General features: G+C 44.6%; 1 protein-coding gene across 2 annotated transcripts in view; it reads left to right on the top strand.

Moving 5' to 3' along the window:
- The window catches only part of ZBBX (zinc finger B-box domain containing), a 2,136,907-nt gene that overhangs the window by 497,064 nt on the left and 1,624,791 nt on the right, over positions 1-15,052 (top strand). For both annotated transcript variants that reach the window (XM_044069997.1, XM_044069996.1), the window contains exon 5: positions 12,377-12,425. In XM_044069997.1, coding sequence (XP_043925932.1) covers positions 12,377-12,425 — 49 coding nt within the window. The remainder of the gene's footprint in view (positions 1-12,376; positions 12,426-15,052) is intronic.

The following is a 15,052-nucleotide window of genomic DNA, read 5'->3' as shown; positions in this document are numbered from 1 at the left end:
TGAGATGGGGGGGGGGTTAGTTCATTTTGAAGCTCGTGTAAGACACAACCTGGGATAGCATCTGGTCCCATTGATGCTGTGTTTTTGGCCTTTGCAAGGGCCGTCTTTACTTGTGTGTCTGAGATATCTGGAGCGCCACATTCTTCTGGGATGGGTGCTAGCCCCTTTGGTGGAGAGGGGGGGGGTGAAGTTTGCACTGAACTTGTCAGCCAGGATGTTGGCAATGTCGGTTGGTTCAGTGTATTTATGGCCTTTATGCAGTAGCTCGGAGCATATCTGAGAGTTTTCCCCTAGACTCTTGACATAGTTAAAGAAGGCCTTGCAGTTATCCTTAGAGTCATTAGCTATTTTTCTTTCGAAGTTGGCCTTGGATGATTTAATGAGGGAGCGCAGTTTTTTACTGATGTTAATCAGAGATGCCTTCTTATTTTGGGATTTTGTTCTATCTTGCAGGAGTTTCCTCCTTCTGTTGTAAAGTTTATTTATGGCCGGGGTCCACCAGAATAGCTTCCTCTTTTCTGAGGAGTTGGTCTTGGTTTTACTTGGGATGGCTCGGTACATGCATTCTTGAATGTGTTCATAGAATGCACTTGTAAAGGATTCTGCCGATGGGTCATCATTTTCCATTTGATTGGGAGCTTTGAAACTTCCCACCTCGGTGTTGAGGAGTGTGAAGTTGGCTTTCGAGAAGTTTTTTTTACCTTGATTTCCTTGACTGGGGGAGGGGGGGGTGTGGATGTCCTGTGTGATTAGTTTGTGATCTGATCTTACCAATGATGAGGTTACCTCAGGTGTGGAACATAGGTTCCCCATGTTGGTGATGACCAGGTCCAGTATGTTGTCACCTCTTGTGGGAGTGGTGACCAGCTGTTCAAGGGCGTTTGAGTTTATAAACTCAAGGAAGCATTGGGCTAGGTCATTTGAGCTTGAGTAGTTTTCTCAGTCAATGTTTGGATAGTTGAAGTCACCCAGTAGAATGGTGTTGGGTAGAATCTTCATACTTTCTAATGTTCTCAGGAATGCTGCGTGAGGTCCTGAGACAAGGTGGGAGATCTGTAGCAAGCTATAAATAGAACAGTCAATTTACCCACTGTCAATTGCACTTGGATGCCTAGCCATCTACTTCCTGGGTGACCCCACGTGCTGATGAACTAATCAAACGTATTGTACAGCGTGCGTGGAAGGCTCCTGATGCCATAGAGCCTATTCCCTGGATACCGGACAAAATTCTTTCAACCCCTGAGGATCAGCCCCATTGGTCTAAGGGTGTAGTAGTGAATGCCTTGGTGGTGGCAGCGGCCACAAAGAAGGAACTCGCCAAAGAGAGTTCAACTGTCCATCCTCCCAACCGAGTGTCCAGGAAAACGGACAGATTTGGGAAGTGGGTCTTTGCTTCCTCGACCTTTGCTGTTCGGTCCTTGAAATTCTTTTGTTGCACTTCACTAGAATCCAAAGAGATCTGATAACTGAGCTTTCGCAGATACCATGGCAGGAGCAGTGTCTGACGAGGTCCGAGATAATGTTGCCTCCCAGCTTGCCACCCTAGAGTCTATCTCTAAGTCGTCTATGTGGCTTATTGCACATGCAACCAAAGGGCCATCCCGAGCAACGGGTACAGGTATTGCCATAAGGTATCACGCCTGGATGCGCTTGTGTGATTCTGTGGACCCCTTTAAGTCTTCCTTTGTTAATTCCCCAGTTGATGCTACTTCATTATTTGGCCCAAAGGTTAGAGACACATTAGCCAGGTGTGAAAAGGACCAGAAGACCCTTTCTGCTGTGGGCATGCGTTTTTCCACTCCACAACGACATTACTCTAGGAATCAGAGGAGTGGAAAGATGTGGTTCAAGAAGACCCAAGGGCCTTTTCGGGATACATATAGTGAGTATTCCCCCCAGGGCAGAGGGGGTAACTCATCTGGAAGACTCCCCTCCCATGGCAGAGGGGTCCACTCTACCAGGGTTCCAGAGATTTCTTTTCTGGACAACCCTACCAGCGCTCCTAAGTGGCGGCCCAATTGCTTACCTGTGGAAGCAGTCAGGAGAAAGATTTTCTCTGCACCACTCAGCCTGGCTCACAATAACATCAGATTCCTGGGTGCAGACAGTAATCACCAGAGGTTACCCCATTCCCTTCAATTTTTTTCCCCAAACCACAAAGGGGAATCCCCGATGTTCCACTCAGTCAGAGGGATATGGCAGCACTAGAAATTCAAAAGCTGCTTCAAAAAAGAGTTATCCAAGCAGTCTCACCAGACCATATAGGATCCGGATTCTACTCAAGATCCATTTTAGTGCCAAAAAAGACAGGGGACTGGAGGCCAGTCTTGGATCTCAGTGTATTGAACAAATTTGTGCAACAAATAAAATTCCAGATGGTCATGGTTCAGTCTATCCTTCCATTTCTAGAGAAGGATGACTGGATGTGTTCTATAGAGCTTCAAGATGCGTGTTACCACGTAAAGATGGACAAACACTCCAGAAGATATCTCCGCTTCCGACCAGGAGCCAGTCATTTTTCAGTTTCGAGCACTGCTCCTTGGTTTCACCACAACCCCCAGGGTGTTCACCAAATGCATGGTAGTTGTAGCATCTCATTTAAGGCTACAGGGATTCTGTGTGCTTCCATATTTAGACGACTGGCTCCTCACCCTCCCACCAGTCTTATGCTACTTTGTGCCATAGACTGTGTTCTACACCTTGCAGAGTTCTTAGTTTTGATTTTTCTTTGTTGATTGAAATGCTTATCTCCCTCACAGGACCTGGAATTCATCAGAACAAAACGAAATACAAAATCTTGCGTGGCCTCCCTTCCTCATCACAGGTTATTAAAGCCGAGATTGCAACTTCAAGTGATTCTCTCCCAAGGCAAAGTTCCTGGTCGTCCGGTACTACAACTTCTCGGATTCATGGTGGCAATAATAACATTAGTCCCTCTGGTGAGGTACCACATGAGGCTGCTTTAATGGCTCCTAGCATCACAATGATCACTTCTAACTCACCCCATGTCTCATCCAATCCTAATAACAAACTGCTGCAAGAAGGATTTATCTTGGTGGATGAAGCCGGAAGAGGATTTATAGAGTCATCCCTTCTCTCCCATCAGCCCAAGGCGGTAGTGGCGACGGAAGCTTCCTTGATAGGGTGGGGTGGAATTTTCAGGGAAAGACCATCCAAGGTGCTTGATCCCCACAGGAGGCCAGTCTGCACACCAGTGTCCTACAACTGAAGGCAGTGCTTTTAGCATTGCAAACATTCCAGTCTGCCCTTCCATTAGGGATGATTGCTATCTAGTTAGACAACATGTCCGTAGTCTGGTACATCAACAAACTGGGGAACCAGGTCTTACTCATTATGTCAGGAAGCCATAAGAGTTTGGCAAATGGCAATCACCTCCAACCGCTTTCTAATAGCAACACATATTCCGGGGAATTCCAGTGTGATTGCAGACAAACTAAGCAGGTGTATCCTTCTACCACATGAGTGATCTCTCAATCCCAACGTAGCGACAAAAAAGTTTCATTGATGGGGTCAGCCTTACTGCGACCTGTTCGCCTCTCCCATAAACCAGAAATGCAGCAGCTACTTTGTCTAGTTCCTCCTCGTGGGGAGTCGCTGAGAGATACACTTCTTCACGATTGACCCCCAGCACTTTTATATGCCTCTCCATCAATCCCTCTAATTCCCCAATTTCTGAGGAAAGCCCAACAGTTGAGAAGCAAAGTGATTCTCATTGCACCTTAATCGTCTGGTTTCCCTTTCTCTGGCCTCACCCAGTTCACCACCCATGGACTCTGGATCCATCTTTGGACCTGTTATCTCATCCTCAGGACTTGGTGCATCCCAACCTTCAACATCTCAAGCTGCCGGCTTGTTTTCTCCACTTCCAGTAATTGCCAGGCAAAACAATTTGTCCTCCCCAGTGCAAAAGATATTTCTGGCTTCTCATAAACTGTCCACCAGAAAAATTTACCTTAGCAAATGTAAAATATTCTCTATTTGGTCAGATACAAACGTTTTTGATCCTTTTCTCGGCTCTAGTCGATAAGGTCCTGGAATACTTAGCCACCTTATTTCAATTTGTAGCCTCAACATCTACCGTTAAAGTTCATTTAGCTGCTATTTTGAATTTCCATAATGGTTTTGATCATTCATTGATGTCTCACCATCTTTGCAAAATGTTTCTTAAGGGCACTCAACATTTGAAGCCACCTTTCGAAGATCCAGTAGTGCCTTGAGATTTGACCTTAGTCTTGCAATGCTTAGTTTGTCAGCCCTTTGAGCCAGCAGCCTCTTGTGACCTCAAGTTTTTATCTTAGAGGACCCTCTTCCTAGTAGCTATCATGTGTGCTAGGAGAATTTCAAAGTTACAAGCTTTGTGTGCGAAGCATCCATATATCATCTTCCACAAAGAAAGAGTATCACTCAGAATCGATCCCTCCCTCCTTCCTTCCTAAAGTGGTGTCACAGTCCAATATCAACCAGACCATAGACTTACCAGTTTTCCTTGCAAATTTTTCAAACAAAGGAGAGTACTGTTTGCACATGTTGACGTCCACAGGCAGTTACATTTCTACTGAGACAGAACAAAGGCCTCTAGAAAATCAGACCAACTATTTCTATCCTTTTCAGGTACCAGATTGGGAAAAATGGTTTTAAAGGTCACCTTATCAAAATGGTTAAGAGACTGCATTACCTTTGTATACAATCAGAATAAACTCAAACCACCGACAAAAGTTAGAGCTCATTCAACAAGGTCCATTTCAGCGGTCTTCCATTCTGGAACTTCTATGGAAGACATATGTGCAGCTGCAACTTGGGCTACCCCTCATATCTTTATCACTCATTACAAATTAGACATGTTCTCCAGGGGAGATGCATGCTTCGGCTCTATGGTGCTCAGGAATATCCTTCCTTAGGGCCGCCCAGGATCTAAAGTAGCTCGGGACTCTGTCCCATCAGTCAAGAATGAATGCAGATTGACAACATCAGTTAAAGAAGTTATGTTTCTTACCATAATGTTCCATCTGTTTTATCAATCTTCATTCATTCTTGACATCCCACCCTCCTGACCCCTCCTAGAGATTCCTGGAGGTTCGGATCTAGTCCTGGGGTTGTTATAAGGTTGTTGCTCAGACAGGGCTTCCATTTTTCATAATGATAGACAAACTCGATGTGATGTAATGGGAAGAGAAACAGTATGGGTAAAGCCTTATTAGCTCTAAGAGTTTTTGGCTGATGCAAGCTTTGTATAATGGCCGAGCCGGTTCCGAGGATTTGGAACTGAACCCATCAAGTCAAGAATGAATGAATGAAGATCGAGCAAAATTCCACCGCCAGCAAGATAATCCAGGAATGAAAAATACAGGCCAAGAAGAGCTTCCAGTAGTTTAATAAAACACAGCAAAATTGACAAGATTGGACATTTCCGTATAAAAAATATTATATCAGAATCTGTTACTAAAGCACAAACACCAAGTTTAAATACCCCCCCATATAATCATATGACAGTTTGCGTCATCAATGCACTCACTTGTAGAAATGAATGAAGATCGACAAAACAGATGGAACGTTATGGTAGAAACATTACTTTTTTTGTTTTTTACTCAGTCCTTCAGTTAAAGATCCTACACCCACTTGGGATTTGACTATTCACTTACAGGCTCTTACCCAATCTCCCATTGAGCCTTCTGCTAAGATTGGCTTTACATTTTTTTCCTGGAAGATAGTTTTTTTGATTGCTACAACCTCTGCCAGGTGAGTAGTTCCAAGCCCTCTGTGCAAAACTTCCATATTTGATCTTTCATAAAGACAGGGTCTCATTATGCACAAACCCATCCTTTCTACCCAAGGTAACTTCTGAATCCAACTTAAACCAGGTCATCAATTTACATGTGTTCTTCCCTAAAGTTTTTAACAAAGGTGAATACCTGCTGCTTCTTCTGGATGACTGTCTCTTCCCTGTTTCCCCCTTTACCATTATTGTCCCCTCATCTAATTTCCCCTATCCTCTTACTAAATACCCTCTGCTCTCACCCCGTTTATTTCTCCTGATCTCCTATCTCTGCTGCTCTCCAAGAATCTATGTCTTCTTGTTTAACGTAATCTTTTATAGGACACTTAACCTGACCAACCCTTTTCCTTAACTTCTCTTTTAATCTGGGTCATCACAATTGTTTTATTATGTTTTCCTTTGTTATTACTATGTAAATCTCAAATATTTGTTTCCTTTGTTATTACTATGTATAGCTCTAATATTGCATTATGTTTTTCATTTCCTCTAAATGTTTTAATTTCTCACCGATGTCTACCTTCACATAATCTAGAGCTTTTCTCCTCGGGTCTCTACTGAAAAAAGGCATGCTGCCCAGCCACACTAACTCGGTCAACAAATAAATAAATAATGTACTTTGGCAGCTGAGGTTTTATTTACACAGAACACAGGATTTCAGAAAAAACTGGTCAATTGTTTGCATCTTTCTCCATGAGTAAATTGAGTAAATCAGTGCTATCTGTCATGCTTTCAGCCCAAGAGTCCTGCAGGAATGAAAAAATAAACTCATATTAAGGGGCTTATTAAAGCCCGAGAGCTCCCCGACTAAGTCATTGCCGGGGAAGCCCTCGAAACCTGTTAAGCCTTCGGCTCAAGCTTCCAAGCCGTCGGCTTCAGGTCCTTCCTCACCAGGCTCGAGATCGGCTCTGGCCAGAGCCGATCTTTCCATGCCAGTCTCAGTATCGACTCCATCCGGCACCGATACTACCAGATCCAGACACTCAGTGTCGGCTCCGGCTGGAGCCGACGTATCTTAGGCTCCGATGGCTCCATTGATCTCAAAAAAGAGATCTCGATCCCCTTCAGTGGAATCCATACATTCGGCTCCGAGATCACCTTTGCTCTCGGAGCGGAGCCATCGGAGCCGATCTTCTCGGTCATCCAGGCTATCTGATCACGACCTTGAGAGAGTGGTGAGTAGACTATTAAAGTCTCAGGCATTGGCCCAAGTACTCCATAGCCCATCTCAACAGACGGTAGCTATATCACATCCACCGAGCATTCCTCCTCCGACTCTCTTACAGAGTTCGGAGCCGGAGCTCCTCGGAACCGGTACCGTTGTGACTTCGGAGCCGATACCACCCCTTTCGGCTCCATCGTCCTCGGCTCCGATTTCCTCCTTGAGACCTTAATTGCAGGGATCCGGGCGTCTAGTCTCTCTCATCGGCTCCGAGGGGGCGAGTGGCATCGGACCTTTGTCCAACCCCGTTCTCCCTCTCGGAGCTTCGGCGTTGGTGAGTTTGGCCCCAACATCTGCCTCGGAGCCTTCCCTCTCGGTGAGGCCTGGGGTTCCTATCTCTTTGGAGAGGGAGCTTTCTGATATCTCTGACAGTGGAGCCTTCGAGGTGATGAGGAGTGTACTAGCCCCTGGGCTTAGTCAATGGACAGTTCCATCAGCTCCTCCCACTACAGTGCCTGCTGATGTCTCTTCCCACTCTCTTGCTCCCAGACCCAGAGATCCAACGCCTCAGGTTTCCCCATTGGGAATATCTTCCTCTTCCGAGGCTTCTCCTGATCCGTCAGGAGAACCCCCACCTAAGAGGACATGTAAGAGGAAACATTTAGACTCCCCTGAGTCTACTACATCAGATACTGACTTGGATGAGTCGGAGGGATCCCCAAGGTCCTCCTCTGAGGATGTCTCATTTTCAGACATCCTTGAAATCCTTAAACAGAGGGGGAACTGGCCCTCCCTTAATCCCTCCGAGGACGAGTCAGTATACCTGGAGGCATTCGGATCTCGACCCTCCACCTCCTGGGTGTCTCCTCCTTTCGACCCTCTCATGGAGGTAGTGGCTTGGAAGGCGTGGATGGCTCCAGATTCGGTGGAACCTATTCCTAGGAGGCCTTCTAAATTCATTATGGCCCCACCAGATAGACAATATTTGACAAAGGGTGTCCCAGTTGATGCCATGGTGGTGGCTGCTGCCACCAAGAAGGAACTAGCTGATCCTTCAGTACCTGTCCATCCTCCTAACAAGGATTCTAGGACTATGGACAGGTACGGTAAGCGGATTTTTTCTTCAGCGACTTTTGCTATTAGATCGCTGAACTACTTATGCCACTTCACCCGCCTTCAAAGAGATGTTCTTAAAGAGTTGGGAGAAGTTTTACAGGATCCGTCAGCTGCTGGGTCTCAGGATAAGATTAGCTCACAGCTAAGAATCCTTAACTCCATTGCTAACTCCTCCATGCGGCTCATTTCTAATGCAGCCGATGGAGCGAGTAGGGCCGCAGGCACAGGAGTGGCTTTAAGGCGTCAGTCCTGGATGTGGCTTTGTAATTTTGCAGACCCCTTCAAGGCGTCTTTCACAAACTCCCCCTTTGATGACTTGACCTTGTTCAGTCCTCAAGTGAAAGACACTTTGACTAGATGCGAACAAGATGGCAAGACTCTTTCTGCCGTAGGAGTCCGTTTCTCCACCCCTTCTAGACCTTACCCCAAAGGACAGAAGGAAGGGAAAATGTGGTTCCGCAAATCTCAAGGAGTCACGCCTGACGCACGAAGTCAGTTTACCCCCAGAGGCAGAGGGGGTAACAATAATAGACGCCGCCCTAGGGGCAGAGGTGGTCCGCAGAATCAGAGTAGCAGAGAGCCTCTTTCTGACAAACCCTTCCAGCATCCCTGAGATGTTGCCCGATTGTCCGCCTTCGGAGGCAGTCGGGGGGAAAACTATCGATGTACCCAATAGCCTGGCTTTCCCTTTCTCAAGACAAATGGGTACAGTCAATTATATCCGAGGGTTACAAAATTCCCTTTATTCAAACCCCAATTCAACAAAAGGGAACCCTTCCAGACGTTTCACCCGGTCTAAGGGAATTAGCAGTACTAGAAATATCAAAACTGCTAGCAAAAAGAGCCATCCAGCCAGTCCCAGCAGACCAAATAGGATCCGGAATCTACTCAAGGTTCTTTTTAGTTCCAAAAAAGACAGGAGACTGGAGACCAATATTAGATCTCAGCAAACTCAACAAGTTTGTAAAGAAATCAAGATTCCGGATGGTCACGCTTCAGTCCATTCTGCCCTTTCTGGGCAAGGACAATTGGATGTGCTCGATAGATCTTCAGGATGCGTACTACCACGTAAAAATTCACAGACGCTCCAGAAGATTTCTTCGCTTCCGGCTGGGGACCAGTCACTTCCAATTCAAAGCCCTGCCCTTTGGACTCACTACAGCCCCCAGAGTGTTCACCAAATGCATGGCAGTGGTTACGGCTCACCTGAGACGTCAAGGATTCCAGGTGTTTCCATATCTAGATGACTGGCTCCTCATTGCCACCACCAGGCATCAGCTTCTCCAAGCCAGAAATTACACCATTCACACTTGCAGAGGGCTAGGAATTTCTATAAATTTTGAAAAATCTGCCTTGTCAATATATTACTTTTATAGGCGCAAGATTGGACACCGTACAACTTTCAGCAAGGTTGACAGACCAAAGGATCTTGGACATTCAAAGACACGTCCAAGTGATTCTATTCAGCAACAAAATTCAGGCCAGATTTGCTCTGAAAGTACTGGGTCTTATGGCGGCTGCCATAACACTTCTTCCCCTCGCCCGCTTTTACATGCGGCTTCTACAATGGATGCTATTCACCCAATGGTCCTTTCAACAACTTCCCATGCGTCACGAGATTATAGTAACTCCAACTTGCAAAAGACATCTGACTTGGTGGATATCGTCCCCTCAAATCCATCAAGGCAGACCATTTGTTCCTCTTGCCCCGGTTGCCACGGTTACATCGGACGCCTCCCTGATCGGGTGGGGGGGCATTATCAGGGCAGAATGGTCCATGGCACTTGGCAACCTTTCGAGTACCATCTGCACATAAATGTTCTGGAGATGAGAGCAGTGCTTTTAACGTTGCAAGCCCTCAACGACTCTCTTCCCTGGGAACTATTGCAGTCCAAACGGACAATATGTCCGTAGTGTGGTATATAAACAAACAGGGCGGAACCAAGTCCTATCCACTGTGTCGAGAGGCTCTCAGACTTTGGCAATGGGCAATCTCCTCTCACCGGTTTCTGATAGCAACGCACATCCCCGGGAAATCCAACATCATAGCGGACAGATTGAGCAGAGCTATTCTCATGCCTTACGAGTGGTCTCTCAAACAGTCAGTGACGGAAGAGATTTTTCAGAAGTGGGGTCTTCCTTGCTGCGACCTTTTCGCTACACCTCAAAACAGCAAATGCTCAGACTTCTTCTCTCTCTTCCCCCTTCCAGGCCATCCCCCCAGAGACGCTCTAACCCAAGATTGGCCCCGGGGACTTCTTTATGCCTTTCCACCTTTTCCGCTGATACCTCAGCTAATTCAGAAAGCAACCGCTTTGAGAGCCAAGTTGATTCTCATTGCCCCTTATTGGCCTCGACAGATATGGTTTCCATTCCTACATCATTACCTCTTGCTACAGCCATGGCATCTGGACCCCGTTCCAGATCTTCTGACCCACCAGTCAGGTCAACTGCACCAATCCATACCCTCTCTCAACCTCACTGCTTGGTTGCTCCACTTCCATCCTTAGCCAGGCTTCCTATGATTTCTAATCTTGTACGGGATATCATAGTAGCTTCCCTAAAATCTTCTACCAGAAAGATTTACACTAGTAAATGGCGATGTTTCTCTTTCTGGGCGAAAGCTAGGAACATAGACCCCTATACTGCTCCAATTCATTCGGTAATGGACTTTCTAGCTGACGTTTTTCATTCAGGATCCCCTTCTTCCACAGTGAAAGTTCAACTGGCAGCCATTTCAAATTTTCATATAGGCTTTTTGGACCACAACATTATGCCACATAAATTTTGCAAGACATTCCTTCGAGGTATCTTTTTATTGAAACCTCCGATTAGAGACCCCCCCACCTCAGTGGGATCTAAATTTAATTTTAACATCCTTGATTCTTCCCCCGTTCGAACCTGCAGCTACCTGTTCTTTGAAATTGCTTTCTTGGAAGACACTTTTTCAAGTTGCCATTACATCTGCCAGAAGAGTATCTGAGCTTCATGCTCTCTGTGTTCGCCCTCCCTATCTAATATTCCACAAAGACAGGGTATCCCTAAGAACTAATCCGTCTTTCTTACCAAAGGTGGCATCACAAACTAACCTAAATCAATCCATTGATCTTCCAGTATTTTTTCCGAACTATTCTGATAGAGCTGAACAAAAGTTACATTATCTTGATGTTCACCGCCAGCTCAGATATTATCTGGATAAGACAAAAATTTTTAGGAAATCTGATCAACTATTTCTATCCTATGCAGAGAACAGGAAAGGCCTTCCAGTTTCCAAGGTAACTTTATCTAGGTGGCTGTCTTCTGTGATCACTTACATTTATCATCTCAGAGGCAAAGAGTTTGTTTCTAACCCAAAAGCCCATTCTACCAGAGCTCTAGCTACATATACAGCTTTTCAAGCTAGACTTCCAATAGACACTATTTGTGCAGCAGCCACATGGGCCTCTCCTCATACCTTTGTTTCACATTACAAATTAGATTTGGTCTCCAGAGACAGAGCAAATTTTGGTTCCACCGTTCTCAAGAGTCTGTTCCATTGAGCCACCCAGGATAGAGGTGCTAGGGACGCGGTCCCATCCAGCAAGAATGAAGGCGAGATTGTCAACTTAACATTTAGAAGTTATGTACCTACCATAACCTTCCATGTTAGTTGTCTTCTCTCGCCTTCTTTCTTAGGCCCATCCTCCATCCCCCTAGCCTGGTCAGACCGGGAAGATTATACATCTTCTATTAAGAGGTTATTACCTTTTTTCTAGCTGTTCAACTCCGTGTCACTAGATTATGTTGATTCTTTCTAGAGGGTTATGATGTTATTTAGTATCCTTATTTTCTTCCTCCTCTTTAGTTGGAAGAAAATACTGCTATTTCTTTAGCTACCAAATGAGATCTGAGTAATCTCCGCCTTGCATCATGGGATATAGGGTTGCCTCGAGCTGGTAAAATTAGCTCTCGAGTTTAGCAAGTGCCGAGTCGGAGCCGAGGATCGGCTCCGAACCCATCCAGCAAGAAAGAAGGCGAGAGAAGACAACTAACATGGAACGTTATGGTAGGTACATAACTTCTAATTTTAGTATAATATATTTTTCTATGTAACCAGTTTTGTATAATAAATACATATAGTACTGGAACCAGTATATATTGGCATATCCAAAATTTAAAAAATATGTAGTAACATAGGAGTGATACTAATTTGTGTTAATATTTGAAACTTATCCTTTTATTATGAAATATCTGTACAACTGTAGTAAGTTAGTATTTCAACTAACATCACTTGTACCTAACATACATATTTTCTGTAATCACTTTAGGTTTCCTCTGGAAAAGTTAAGATAAAAACACTTAAAGGACAACCAGAAGGTATGTTAATAATGAAGACACATATGGTTCACTAGTTCCAACTTAAAGAATTGCCTTTGTTTAGAAAAGGAATTCAAAGTCCATATTTGTAGATCATTTGATGCCAAAGTCTGGCAGTTAGCATAAAGGGTTACATCAGTAAACTGTAGTTCCTGTGGCAAAGTGTTGGATTCCCTCAGCCCTTGTTTACTTACTGTGTGATCTTGAGTAAGTCATTTCATTTAACTGGGCAATGCTTGAGGCAACTGGGAATTTATACTAGGCTACTCAGTGGTCTCCTGGACTGGAAGCCAAGTAACTACTTATGAATCTATCAAGAGCCAGTATGGATAAAACACAACCAAATAAAGTAAGAGGATAGAGAATAGAAGTATGTAGATTGAAAACCAGCCAGTAAGGGACAGTGGGGAAAAAAATTAAAAGACTGCAAGACTTGCTAAATGTACTTACAGGGTGTATTACAGGGTCCATGCTGTGTAATATTGTCACATCCCAGATTAAAAATTTACCTTCAGAATGAAAAAAAACATCATTGCACTCCCCACTAAACACTTCATTATTTATTTATTTGTCTTTGTTTACCAGGAAGGTCTTGACTATGTAATACCCATTTTCAGCGGAGGCCTGGGGAGAAGAGCTCTATTTGTGTACATTGCATTATATAGTAAGTTCATGTCAAACACAAAGTAGTTACATTTCTATTTACATTTGTACTCAAACAGTAATTACATTTTTATTTACATTTATACGCAAACAGTTACATTTGTACATATACATTCCAAGATTTTACAGAGGTGGAAGTTACTAAAGAGGAAGCACACATGTAACTTAGTGGATTGTACATGTGGCAGTTATGTATAAAAATTGATCTGATATTGTCAGTCTTCACATAATCCTTGACTGTGGGTTTGGTTCCGTATCTCGGAACCAAGTTGGCTGTTATTCCAGCTCGTGCCTTCCAAAAACTCTTGAGCTTAGCTTTACCCAGAATGCTTCTCTCAAGATTACCTCAGATCTCGTTTGCTGCTTCAAAGTGCCAGACACATTCGCATCGTAAGTCTTAAATTTTTCCTTTCTTTACTGTTTATCTATGTTTTTCTTTTCTTACCAAGCTCCTCTTAAGCATGATAGTGTTTCCTTACAATACCATTGTTTGTAGTTCTTCTCCTTTCACTGCTTTTGGGTAATCTCTTGTACCATTGTTGGTACCTCATCTTTCCCTTTCCTTTCTTACCATTAAGGTAATTATTGTGTACCATTTTTGGTACCTTTCTTCCCCTTTCCTTTTTTCTCTTTTGAAAAAAAAAAAAAAATCTTCCTTTCTTCTTTCTGTCTACCTTTCTTAGTGTGTGGTTATGGTGGAGAAAGCTAGAGGCACTTCTGGCTTCAAAAGATGCCAGAAGTTTGATTGGAAGCTTCCTGACTCTGACGGACACTACTTATGTGTCTACTGCTTGGGCCTGGTGCACCTTCAGGAAGATTGTGCCATCTGTCATGGCTTTAGCCACCGGACCCCTATAGACAGAAAAAAATAAACTCATTTTAAAAGGTCTTATAAAGTCTTCCTTTGACAAGGCTGTATCTGTATCCTCCAAAACTGATGTCTGCTCTCAGTCCTCTTCCAGACGTTAAGGATCCAAGAAGAGGACTTGTTTGGTTCAGACAGTCTTGTTGGAACTGTCTGTGAAAAAGGGTAGGACTTCCCCAGTTCCCACTGTTTCTGAATGGGAAACAACAGCTATCATCAGTGCCATTGGTGTTGTCTCCTGCACAGACAACTTTGACACCCACTGTTTTATTGGAACAGACCTCATCTTCCTCCTCCATTCTAATGAATTTTGAACCAAAGGAATATTCCTTCAAGGATTTACCCCCGCACAAGGTATTCACCTTCAGTTGACCCATTTGCTGACCGATCTCCTAGGGACAGACCCTGGTCCCCGTTGATCTCTTTGGTCTGTTCCATCAAGAGCCTCACAGAGTCTGATGTTCTGAGGCTGGTGGATCAGCTCCTTATGGTGAGAGGATTATCCACCTCTTTGGTTCCTAACCTGTCTGGGTCTGGAATGTTACAAGTTTCTAAACCAGCAATGGTTCCTCCTCTGACTCCAACTGAGCCTTCAGAGCTCCCAGACCTGACAGTTCCTGTCTCGACTGTGTTTGTGCCAATCAGATCTGCATCTCTGGCAAAGATAGCAACCCTAAACTCTTCAGTTCTATTGGAACCGGAGACCTCCCAAGGGAGAAGCTTTGTTGTCTGTTCCAGGAAGTGGGGCTCCACTCCGATTCTTTTGGATCATTCCATGCTCCTTGGGGCATCTTCACATCTGAGCTTGGCTCTGGCTTCAGCCTCAGAGGTGGCTTCTTTGGTGCAGGGTGTGACCTCGGGTCCAAGGGACTCTGTCTCGATTCTTTCCTCCCACCCCTGTATGGGAGGGCCTTGTACATTTTGGGCTCAAAGTCAATACCTTCTTCGTCGGGCTAACATCTCAGTCCATCTTCTCGACCAGAGCTTACACCAGCCTCTGACATGGGACAGAGAGGGCAGTAAAGCCTCAGGTACTACGATAGTAGTTATGTCTTCTTCAGATACCTTTTTGGCACATCCCACTGAAGAGATCCCTCTG

The sequence above is a fragment of the Protopterus annectens genome, chromosome 4.part1, assembly GCF_019279795.1.
Source record: "Protopterus annectens isolate FY-2018-M chromosome 4.part1, PAN1.0, whole genome shotgun sequence".
Classification (NCBI taxonomy): Eukaryota; Metazoa; Chordata; order Ceratodontiformes; family Protopteridae; genus Protopterus; species Protopterus annectens.
The sequence above is the reverse complement of the archived record's forward strand: the minus strand, read 5'-3'. Positions and strand labels throughout refer to the sequence as shown.